We start from the raw sequence: 12,598 nt of genomic DNA on the forward strand, positions 1-12,598 counted from the left end.
TATTAACGGAGTTAGACTTCGTTAGAGAAAAAAGCTTGGTGGAGGAAAATAGATTGAACATTAGGACTGTCCTGAATCCTGATGCATTTCTTAAGTTGGCTTTAGTGCTAGCCAATGAGTCAAAGTTGCCGTTATTGATTAGTCATGATCAACAGATATTAGTTCTTCAAGCTTTTACCAAAAACTAAGTTCTTGTGAGCCAACTTTCAGGTAGGTGTTATCATCCGTAAAATACGGTCCAGTCGATTTCTGGATATAATAAATGCGCACTTAGTTTTATTATCGACCACATAGATCCGCCCCTATATGATGTAACCTAGAATTAGGATTTAAAAGAGAGCTAGAGGGTAATCTTCTCACTGTTGGTTGTATTCCTCCTTCATACAGGTTTTAGGATAGTGCACTTCCTAAAGAAGTCAGAAGACATACCCAAGACCAACTTAGTAAATGGAATTAGAGATGTCTATCATATTGTTTCTCGTAAATTTGTCTTGTTATATTAGGTAGAGTAGCATATGTATAGATTTCAGTATTTGAAATTGTTGGTTAAAACAGGCAACTATGATTGCTTATATCATATTACCAAAAGAAAAAAAAAACAAAGACGAGAAGTTCATGTAGATAAAATTCTTTTAAATTTCTTTGTTATGTTTTTGTAATATTACTAATATACTTTTCGTGTATTTGTGTATTCTTGATAGTATCTTACAGTTAGATGAAAAACACTCAAGGCGCATAAGCCTCGCCTGGGGCCTAGACGCAAGGCGCGAAAAAAGTGAGGGCCTAAGAAAAAAAAGCGCACTTAAATAAAAAAAAATAAAATATATTGTGTATGAGAAAAATAATACCATTCTTCATATAAAATAAACAAAAGTTATTATATAACATATTAACATATAATATCATCTAATTAGTACCAAAAGTTCTAAAAGAGCCAAGATTCAAATGTAAATTCCAAAACTTGAATAACAAAATTTGCAAAGTAAAGTACCAATGGTTAAATTATCATTGTTCTTGACCCGCCATCAATGCCAATAGAGGTGTCATCAACTTCAAGAAGTGAGGGCCTAGGAACTAGAAATTCTGGAAGCACATATACCGGGCCTCGCCTGGAAATGTCCCTAGGCGCAAGAAGCGACCGCTTTTATTGCTATGTCGAGATCATATAATAAAATACACCATGTAACATTTTACCAAATTATCTCCCTTGAACTGAAATGCTCTGCGAAAATTCTCCAGCCTGTGAGGTGGTTAGAACCCTAGAAAGACACTGTGAAACCTCATTCATATCCGGGCGAACTGATGGATCTTTATCGAGGCAACCGTCAATCAATTTGACCACAGACATGGCGAGTTGCCGAGGATAATTCCCTTGGAGGCGTGGGTCAATGAAATCGGTCAACTTTTCATTTTTGTCCATGTTTTCTTCCTGGAGAACATCATATAAAACCTCAGACAAATTCTTGTTCACCTTCTCGTATAGATCAGAAACATGTTTTCCTGTAACTATTTCAAGCAACAAAACGCCAAATCCGTAGACATCAAGCTTTGTGGAGATCAAACCGTTTTCCAAATACTCGGGAGACATGTAACCTCTAGTACCAACAATGTGTCGGGTCAGTGCGAATTGACCTTCTTGCCCTTCAGCAGACCTTGCAAGATCAAAATTTGTAATCTTGGCTCTGAAATTACCATCAAGAAGAATATTGCTGCTTTCTAGATTCTTGTAAACATACGGAGGCGTGGTATAACTGTGGAGGTAATCAAGCCCGTTTGCTATGTCTAAACCAATTTGCATTCTTTGCATCCAGTTTAACAATTTGTTGTTGCTTTGTGCATTATAATAGATCCAATCGCTTAATGGCCCATTAGCAGCAAACTCATAAACAAGGTACCAATGACCGTCACTATAACAAACACCCGACAGGCTAATGAGATTATGATGGTGAATAGTGTTAAGCAAATGAATCTCGTTTGACACGTCACCATGCATTTTCTTAATGGCAACATGTTCTTCTCTGATTGTACCTTGGTAAACCGACCCTTTAATCAAACATTTAGGGCTAAAATCTTGTGTGGCTGATTCAAGTTCTTCAAATTTGTAAACTTTGAGTGATTGAGCTATGTTACTTAAACTCTCCATGAATTCTGACTCTTCATCAAAATTCAACTTCTTGTCCTCCGGTTTCTCAACTGCTTCAAAGCTCTGAGAAACAGAAGAAGTCGTAGGTGGAGTCGTTTTCTTCCTCTTTAAAAAGAAAAACCAGAAAGCGCATAACCCGATACCAAATGTGAGAACAACCCCTGCAAGGGCTCCTACAAGAATATAAACCCATTTATGATCAATGGCTGAGGGCGGGGGTGGTGGCTGTATTGGTGGTGGCGGTGGTGATGTGGCTGGTGGTGGCGGTGGTGCTATGGTTTGCAATTTTGTAGGCGGATTTGTAAGTGGAACTAAAAGGGTGGTAAAGGGGTAGATATTATAATCCTGTTCTGATAATTCATTAGCTTGAAGAGTCATTCCAGTATCAACATCAAAACTAGCACTTATACCCGAAACCGTTTGTCCCCGAGTGATCAAGTAAGATAGCAAATACCTAACACCAGCAGCGGCTTGTTTTTCAGTCGGACAAGCACATCTTAATGGCACAGTTAGTTTAGAACCTGTATAGATATTAGTAGTAAGATTACTTCTTTCAGCATTAATAGCATGGCAAGTGGACAGCCCTCCGAAAGTGTCGTTAGCGATCAATAAAGGCGTGTCTCCGGACCGGATAACATACGTGGCGTTCGCTTGGTAAACCTGACCTACACACGAACACCGGGTGGGCACAAGCACGATTTCACCAGTTCCGAACGTGTAGGTTTGTGAGACAGAGTTGAGTTGTGAGAGCTGAGTCGGGTTTGCATTTAACAGATTGGAGATGGAAGCAACTGTGTTGTAAGGAGGGTTGGATCGGAAGGTGAGGTAAGCTTGACATGTGTGATTAACACCGTTACAAGCATAACCAAAAACAGAAGTTGAAGCGTTTTTGATAGCACAGTTTGTAGCCAACTTCCTGATGTATGGTTGCTGGGCTTGGATCAAAACACGTGGACAGAGAAAGAAGAAACAACAAACGGAGAGAAAACGCAGGGACGACGACATGCTTGGATGTAGTTGACTTAGTTGGATGAAGGGACGATGATAGAGATTAAGATAATATTGTTATTAGTAAGGAAGGTTTTGAATTGAAATTGTCATGGTGGGAAGGTATTGGAATCAAGTGATTTGATGAATTGATTGGAGTGAATACGATAACTGATTTGAATTGTATTGGTGGTAAATGGAGAAGGTTGTTGGGGTCAACGGAGGTTGAGAGTGAGACAAGAATACAGCAATTTCTTGGTAAACGTGGAAGGTTGATTCAAATGTTGGTCGAAAAAGTTTAATTCAACGTGTTGACAACTTGTTACCATGGCCCACAAAGATCAATAGTTTTATAGGTGCACAAAACAACCGGATCCGGACCCGACCCGGCGGTTCATACCCGGAACCGGACCCGACCCTACCCTACCCGCGGGTATGGACCGGGTCTTGGGTTTCCCTCTAATACTGTACCCGGAACCGACCCGGACATGGTGGAACCGGTTCCGTCAATACCCGGTCAAAACCCGGCTGTACCCTACCCGAAAAAAACCCGATGGAACCGGTCAAAACCCGGTCAAACGCCTGATTATACCCGGACCCGGTTTTGACTTTTGTTGACTATACCTAGTTCCGATTCCTGAGAATACCCAGTTTGTGCACCTCTAAATAGTTTTAGTTTAGGGGAATTGATAATAAAATAGAATAAAAAGATTAATAATTTTGGTGTGTATGTATTATTATAGCATTATTAGAATAAACTTTTACGTGTTATATAATACTAGTATGAAACCCGAATGATGTTGTGGTGTCGACAATTTACAACGCGGTTTTTCCGATTTATATTTAACCAAAATATGCATATGTTAGGGTTAATTCCGGTAAAAAATTCCGGTCAGTTAATAATCTCTTGGAAGGATTCTCAATTCTCATTGGTCAACCTTTAAAAAAAAATCTTTTTGTTAGTTTGAAAGAGGTTTCTTTATTTACTATATTATACTTAACTAATATCTATTTTCAAAACTATATCCGTCAATTTTCACTTTAAAATCAAAGAATATTAATAATTAGAAAAAAAAGGAAGACATAAGAGACAAATATCAACGCAATCTGATCCAAACAGCGTGACCTGGTACCCCATCGTGTACCACAAACAGCATATAATACCCCGGTGGTGCAACATTAGGCGATGAAGGCGCCTGCACCGTAACCTTATACCCAAACAACGATACTTGTTCCACAACCACAACACGCAAAACCAAAGCCCTTTGATTCATCGCGAAGGAGTGAGTCGTAAACGAAGGTGCAACCAACGTTACCATGAGCCTTCGATCTAAACCACTCAAACTCATACTCAACGTTACACCAAAATACTGACCATACGATACGCTTTCATCAACACCGTATTCAACGGTCATGATCGAAGGTCTGTAATAAGCGAACCGTTCGTCCATGTACGGAGGCGAAAACGACTCCAAACTTAGATCAGTTGGGTACTCTACTCCAGTGAACTCATACCCAACGTGTGGATTACTTCCACCCACTAAAATCCTGCCATCTGGCAATAATGCAGCTGATGAATGGTACATCCTTGGTCTTATTGTAGGATTTAGCACAGTAAATAATCTCTTCTTTGGCTCGTAAAGAACTGGATGCAAAGCCGGTTCAACCGCATTCTCCCAGCCTGTGGTTCCTCGCGCTGCTCCGTTAACAATAAGCACATCTCCGGTCGGTAATAATATCAAATCCGGCATCACTCGCTAGAGAGGCATTTCCTCCATGACCCATTTCGGCTGAGGATCAACCAGATTCATCCGTCCGCATGTCCGTGAAGCCGCAGCATAAACGCCACCTTCCGCCATCGAAAACGACCCCCCTAACGCGCCACCACATTTCTTCGTCTCCACCGCCACCGGTGCAGACGAAGACTAAGTTGAGTGAAATTGGAAGTAAAACCGACGAACCGGTTGATGGGTACGATCGTTTTTCGCCAGGAATGGGCGGATACTCACGGATGATTTTCCCGCGAATGTAATCGAGCAAAACCGAACGTTGGTTTGCGAAGATAAACAGGTTTCCGTCTGGTAAGAGGTGTAAAAACGGGTAAAGATTGTTTTCTTCTTTGTAATCAGTTGTTTCGAGTAAAAATGTGAGGTTAAATAATAATAAAGGAGAAACTCCGGTAGGGTTTTGTGGGAAGAACTCGTAACTATAAGCTCTACGGCCACCAACGATAATAATATTCCCGTCTGGAAGAATATGATTCGAAGCGTACCACCGTTGAATGTTTAGATCCCTTCTCAACTCAACCCAATCACATGTTTCCTCACGATCATCACACGGAGTGAATAAACGTATTTTGTGATCGCCAGCGTGGTATCCACCGGTTTGGACAAGTGTGCCGGCAGGGTTAACCGCGCTAGAGGAGCACCATACGTCTGTCTGGACGTAAAGTGGCCGGAATGTGTTTGACGGTACGTCGTAGAGGATTGAGTGAGCGGTGCAGTCGGGTCGGATGAGTTCGTCATTGAGCCGGCAGTGTCGACCGGATGGTAGACTGAGGTTTGAAGGGCCAAAGTCAGTCCGGTCGAAGATGACAATTTTATTATTATGTAGGAGTTGCATGTGCATGGCGGATATGCCTATGTTTTGTTGTAGAAGATCCCATGTTCCCAAAGGTTTTTTTGATTCAAGTTTTGTTGTGTTGAAAAGCAAGTTTGGGTCGTTTGGTGTTATGGGTGGTTGTGGAGGTAGTGTAGGTTGTGGTGCCGGACTAATGAAGCCGTGGCGGTGGCCAGAGATAGGAACATGGAGGAAGATGAAGATCATGAACATTAATGCTGCCATACAAATTTGTAAAACAGATAAATCTTGGTTTTTTTGTGACCCCTTGTAATGGCATTTGTAATCATTTAGAGGATGCAAATTATAGTATGATAGAAATGAATATGTTTAAATTTGGAAGAATTCATAAACAGTTGGCAAATACAATCAAATCTTCCAAAATTTCATTTATATACGAATGCCATCTATTGCTATTTATGTCTTTGATTGACTTTATTTTATGGAATATAAAGTTAGGGATATGCATTTCCCTCGCGATTCCCACTTTGATGGGGTGGTCAGGACTCGAGAGTTTTACTTTGGGTTCTCTAAAGGATTTTTTTTCTGTAGTTTTGCGACTTGAATTCAACTCGTGTGCCATGTTCTTGGGTTTAAACCTTGGTAAAGCACCACAACGTGGATTAGAGCTCGCGACATCAGACCCCCCCTGAGAGTATTCCAAGGGTTTTGCTTGTGTTTGTCGTTAAAAAAGGGGGACTTTGTATTTCGTAGGTATCACCGATCAACAACCATATATATAAAAAAGTTGTAGATGCTTTTCAAATTCTTGTTTGAGTTGTGAACAAGCTAACCGTGACCAACCTAATCTGCTTTATACACCTAAACTTCTTTTAAATGTATATAATTGGTTGATAAGCACCGTAAATTTACCGGTAAGGAATTCTCACGTTTAAAACAAAATAGTGAGTTTGACGTTGATACAACAACCTATTTGCAGGAATATTCACGGTTCAATAAAAAATAATCTTTTAATGTATTGTGACAGTTTCAAAAAGTGTGTGAATTTATATTATTAGATAGACCAAAAAATAAATAAAAATTGAAGTAATGTAATCGAGTAATGAAAGTTGTGACTGAACAAGCTACATAAAAAATATTGACCATGTATCATAAGTTTTGAATATTTAAAAGCATATCTAGCTTGGAAAATGACACGAGTCATGCACTCAGAAATACGAAAATGGTCTTTCAATGAAGGTTGAATGTAAACGTCTTTTGATTTAACTTGTGTATCAATTTTGCAAAACTTGACCAATCTCGCATGTTGGGACGATTCATTTCAAGAAGCATATGAAGCATCAGTTTAAATTACACGAGCAAACAACTTTAGATCCAACATGTCAAATTATCGTGATTGGTTTACGTCACACATAAAGTGTACCTTTGTCATTGCTTTCCTTCTCAAGGATAAATTTTACTCACGCCATCTAGAGTCACACACTCAAACGTCCTTGGATTTCTTTAACTAGCTCAAGCAACATACCTAGTAAGATCTCCCCAATAACAAAGCTATTGGTAGATAATTTGGTCCAGTGTTTATTTTATTACATATAAATATCCGGTCACCGAACGAGTACAAAACTAGTTAGAAACCGTTATTAAACAAAGAGGAATATCTAAAACTTTGTGCACAAACTCTGAACTAAAGATTGAAAATATAAAACTTGTATGAATAAGTGTAAAAATGGATATCAGAACTCCAATCTTTATTCCAACTTCACCAGATTACAACCACAGCGGAAGATTTGAACAACTCTTTACAAGATCACCAACACAGTGATCTGAAATCTCTTTATCTCAATCTATCAGACAACAGATTCAATCAATATGATGAATCAAACCCTAGATTACAAGACTACAGAGATACAACTGAGAAGAAAATGTGTGTTGCAGAGAATGACGCTCAACAACCCTTTTTATATCGACACTAACAAACTCCCCAGCCCAATTACGCGTGAGACTTGGAGTTTGTTAAATTGTCATCTTCAGAAAACGGCCCAATTTGACCCAACAGCAACATTCTTCAAGTCCAATAGCCCAATAGCTCCATAAACCGTCACAGGTCCAAAAAGTATCCAGCCAACACATATAACAAATAAACATAAAAATTAGAAAATATTACATCTACAAATTTTAGCATATTGAATTGAAACAAATAAGAAATTACCAAGGTTGTTTTTCTTTCTGTCATTTCAACATCCCCTCTCAATTCAATAGCCAAACATGTCATACATTTGCAGTAACTTACATATCTCATTATGTTGATTTATCAACAACCCTTTAGCGAACACATTAGCCACTTGATATTTAGACTGTATGTTCACAGTTTTAATATATCCTCTTACAATCATTTCTCTTAAAAAGAAAAGATCCAACTCAAAATGTTTAGTTATGTCATGAAAGACAGGATTAGCCGCAATAGAGATTGCAGCTGTGCTATCATAATACAAACTTATAGGTAAACATATTTTAACTTGCAATTCACTTAACAAGTTGATAACCCAAATGACTTCACAAGTTGCAGAACACATTGCCCTATATTCTGCCTCAGCAGAAGATCTGGACACAGTAGATTTTTTCTTACTTTTCCAAGAAACTAACGAATTTCCTAGAAACACACAAAAACTAGTTATTGATTTTCTAGTTTCTGAACATTTTGCCCAATCTGAATCAGAATAGACCCTTAATTTAAATTCATTACATTTACTAAACAAGATTCCTTTTCCAGGAGACCCTTTTAAGTATCTGAATAACCTTAAAGCAATTTGTAAATGCGAATTATAAGGATTATGCATATATTGACTTAGATAATGCACAGAATAAGCAATATCAGGCCTAGTATGAGATAAGTAAATCAGTTTACCAACAAGTTTTTGATAACCAGCAATGTTACTTAAAACAAAATCATTATTTTTATGTTTGTTTGTAACAATAAAATGTTGCTCAATCGGATTGCTTACAGGTTTGCATCCAGTCATGCCATACTCAGCAAGCAAATCCAAACAATATTTTCTTTGTGACAAACATATGCCAACATCAGACCTAATTACTTCAATACCCAAAAATATTTAAGTTCTCCAAGATCTTTAATCATAAACTTGGTCTTAAGAAACTCTTTAACTTTTATTATTTCAGTTTCAGAATTTCCAGTTAATACAATACCATCAACATATACAAGTAAAACAAGAAACACATCTTTGGTAGACAAAATAAACATAGAATAATCACACATATTTTGAACAAATCCTAGTTCAATTAACACATTGACAAGTTTCTCATTCCACATTCTAGGAGCTTGTTTAAGCCCATACAAAGACTTTTTTAGCTTACAAACTCTAGTCTCATCTTTAGAGTAATACCCTTCAGGTAAATCCATATAAACATCTTCATTCAAGTTACCATATAAAAATGCATTATTAATATCTAATTGATATAGAACCCAGCTATTTTGAACAGCCAAAGTTAAAACACATCTTACAATTATCATTTTCACCACAGGTGAAAAAGTTTCAAAGAATCAACACCTTCTTTTTGACTAAAACCTTTAGCCATTAACCTAGCTTTGTATCTCTCAACTTCTCCAGTTGATTTATATTTGCTTTTAAAAATCCACTTACAACCTATAGTTTTCCTATTTGAAGGCAATTCAACCAAATCCCATGTGTCATATCTATGAAGAGCTTCAATTTCTTCATTCATAGCACTGACCCAGTTGGGGTCACTGGCAGCCTCAAAGAAATACCTAGGTTCACTACTCTTACTTAACATAGACACAAAACTCTTATTGTTACTAGATAGGTTAGAGTAATTCACAACTTTCTCAAGACCATATCTAACTTTTCCTTCTACTACATAATCCTTTAATGTTCTAGAAAACTTATATTTCTTGTAGACTTTCTAAGCACAGTTGGGATATCTTGTTCAACATTATTTCCCTCAGAATTATCAAATTGATCACTACTTCCTATCTCATCCTGAACCCCGCCAGATTCAAGACTTGTACCACTGGTTTGCTGAAGTTCAACCCTACCAAACATGGTACCTGACCTTGATTCAGGCTACTTAGACCCATGAGAAGAGGTTTCATTAGTATGAATATCATCATTGGGAGTTGAAACATCCATAGATAGTTTGGGCTCAGATGAATCGTACAAGTTAAAAAAATTTAAATGATTTATACCATAAATATTCTCATCAATGCGCTGTAAATTTACATTTTCTTTAAAAGGAAAAATTGTTTCATAGAACTTAACATCTCTTGAAAACGAAACTTGTTTTCTTTGTAAACTCCACAACTTATATCCTTTCTTTTGGTTAGAATAACCAATAAAAACACATTTTTCAGCATTACTAGCAAATTTGTCACTTTTGTTTAAAACAATATTAAAACATAAGCACACAAACATCCTAAGATGATCTAGCACAGGTTTAAATTCATACACAAATTCATAAGGTGATTTACCATTTAACACAAACGAGGGTGTCCTGTTAATCAAATATGCAGCAGTCAATATACACTCAGACCAAAAATTTAAAGGAATTTCACTTTGAAATAATAACGCCCTAGCAACATTCAACAAATGTCTATGCTTCCTTTCAACAATTCCATTTTGTTGAGTAGTATGGACACATGTTGTTTGATGAATAATACCACTATCAATACAGAATTTATCCATTTGACTATTGATAAATTCTGTTCCATTATCAGTTCTAATAAGTTTTACCATTTTATTAAATTGAGTTTTAACTATAGTTACAAAACTTTTAACATGATAAAAAACTTCATTTTTATGTTTCATTAAAAACACCCACACAGCCCTTGAATAATCATCAACTATAGTGAGAAAAAACCTAAATCCTTCTCTGCTTGGGATCTTATAAGGACCCCAAACATCTAGATGAACTAATTCTCCCAAACATTTAGTCTTATGATCACTCAAGGGAAATGGCTCTCTATGTTGCTTAGCCTTATGACATACTTCACAAACAGTATTGTTGTCAACTTTAGATAACTTTAATGAATCTTTTAATACGTTTAAAACTATATCTGAAGGATGCCCTAATCTAGCATGCCATAAATCAATATTACTGCTACTACTAAAACACAACTTATCAGATAAAGAAGAATCACCACAAATGTATAATCCATCAAGTCGACTACCAGTCACCAGGACTTTCTTGGTTACACAGTCTTGAATATAACAATTGTTTTCATTAAACGACACAGTTAGTTTACTATCCTTTGCTAGTTTGTGAACATACATTAAATTCACACAGTAGTCAGGAACAAACAAACACATCATAGAATGTTACATAACTATTTAGTTTTATGTCACCAATCTTTGAGACAACAGCACTAGTACCATTGGGGTGTCTTACTCTTATATTGAGATCAGACACATCAAGTCGGTTCATCAAATTCTTATCAGACATAACCATGTGTTGGTTTACCCCTGAGTCAACAACCCAACCGAGTTTTGACTCATAATCGTTTTTACTAGCAAAACAAAACACAGGTTTTCTAGAATTAAGAGAATAAAACCAAGGACGAAAAATACCTGACACATTACAGCTTTGAGTACTAACAGAAGCTTTTTCATTCAAAAGACTCAACAACTTAGTTACTTGATCAGGAGTAAGACCACTAGCAGGAGAGCTATTTGATGTACCTGAATTATTACTTACAGTGTTGTTACTAGAAACAACCTTTTTCCCTGTGTTATTTCTAGATTTCATCCAAACAAGAGAACCAACAATTTCAAAACACTTATTCACACTATGACCCATTTTATTACAATGTGAACACTTAACAGCTTGATTAGGAAATCTTACAGTGTTCCTTTTGTTGTCAAATACTTGATTTGACTTGGAAACAAACCTAACTCCTTGGATTTGTCCATTCAAAGAACCACTGTTAGAATTCCTATGAGATTCTTCTCTAGACACAATAGCAAAAGCCTCTTTGACAGTACGAAGTTGTTCTTTTAATAGTAGACTTGTTCTAACAGCCTCATAACTACTGTCAAGGCCCATTAAAAATTGCATCAATTTTATTAGATGATTAAAATCATTAAACTGTTTCGAAGCCTCACACGTACAAAGAGGCAATTGTAAAATTTGATCCAACTGTTTCCACATTATGTTTAACTTGTGATAATATTCAGACACAGATTGGTTACTTTGAGTAAACATATTAATTTTTTGATACAAGTTAAAGACCACAGATCCATCCATTTCATCATATGTTTCTTTTAAGTCATTCCACACTTCGGTTGCTAATTTAGAATAGACCTGCCCTAAATACAACTCTTCAGACACATAATTTAATAACCAAGTAAGAACAACCAAATTACATCTATCCCACTGTTTTGAAAGAACTTCATCAGTGGTAGACCTAACACAAGTACCATCTATAAATCCAATTTTATTTTTAACTTGTAATGCCAGGTTCATAGCTTTAGACCAAACTTTATAATTTTTAGTCCCTTTCAGTTTTATGCTAACAACGGTAAGACTACTAGAATCACTAGCATGCAAATAAAGCGGATCACTGGCTTCAAGTTTACTAACCAGCGTATTATTGTTATTATTATTTTCATCACCCATGATAACAATCAATAAGAATGAAAAACAAAATCACATAAGCACACTCAAGAAACTGATACACATAAACCTAGAATGCCTAATGCAACACAAAGACCAGGCTTTATATCCTCTGGTATCAACCTAATTATGCCTACACAAGTATATAAAATGTGACTAAAAAGAAAAGAATTAGAAAGATCTCACCCGAGAGCGCCCAAGTTAGTGTATTCCTTCCAAGAGTCAAGAATGCAACCTTCACTT

General features: G+C 36.8%; 1 protein-coding gene and 2 pseudogenes across 1 annotated transcript; all 3 read right to left on the minus strand.

The window, feature by feature from the left end:
* Positions 1–1,089: 1,089 nt before the first annotated feature.
* On the minus strand, positions 1,090–3,148 carry LOC143536346 (lysM domain receptor-like kinase 4 pseudogene; annotated as a pseudogene).
* A 1,079-nt stretch (positions 3,149–4,227) lies between these two features.
* LOC143536347 (aldehyde oxidase GLOX pseudogene) lies at positions 4,228–5,758 on the minus strand (annotated as a pseudogene).
* A 5,274-nt stretch (positions 5,759–11,032) lies between these two features.
* LOC143536348 (uncharacterized) lies at positions 11,033–12,358 on the minus strand. Its single transcript, XM_077030358.1, has one exon. It carries the CDS (start codon positions 12,356–12,358, stop codon positions 11,033–11,035), a length of 1,326 nt encoding a protein of 441 aa, XP_076886473.1.
* Between the last annotated feature and the right edge of the window lie 240 nt (positions 12,359–12,598).

Source organism: Bidens hawaiensis, unplaced genomic scaffold, assembly GCF_021521415.1.
Source record: "Bidens hawaiensis isolate Kalapana, Puna unplaced genomic scaffold, B.hawaiensis_p1.1 tig00010796_1, whole genome shotgun sequence".
Classification (NCBI taxonomy): Eukaryota; Viridiplantae; Streptophyta; class Magnoliopsida; order Asterales; family Asteraceae; genus Bidens; species Bidens hawaiensis.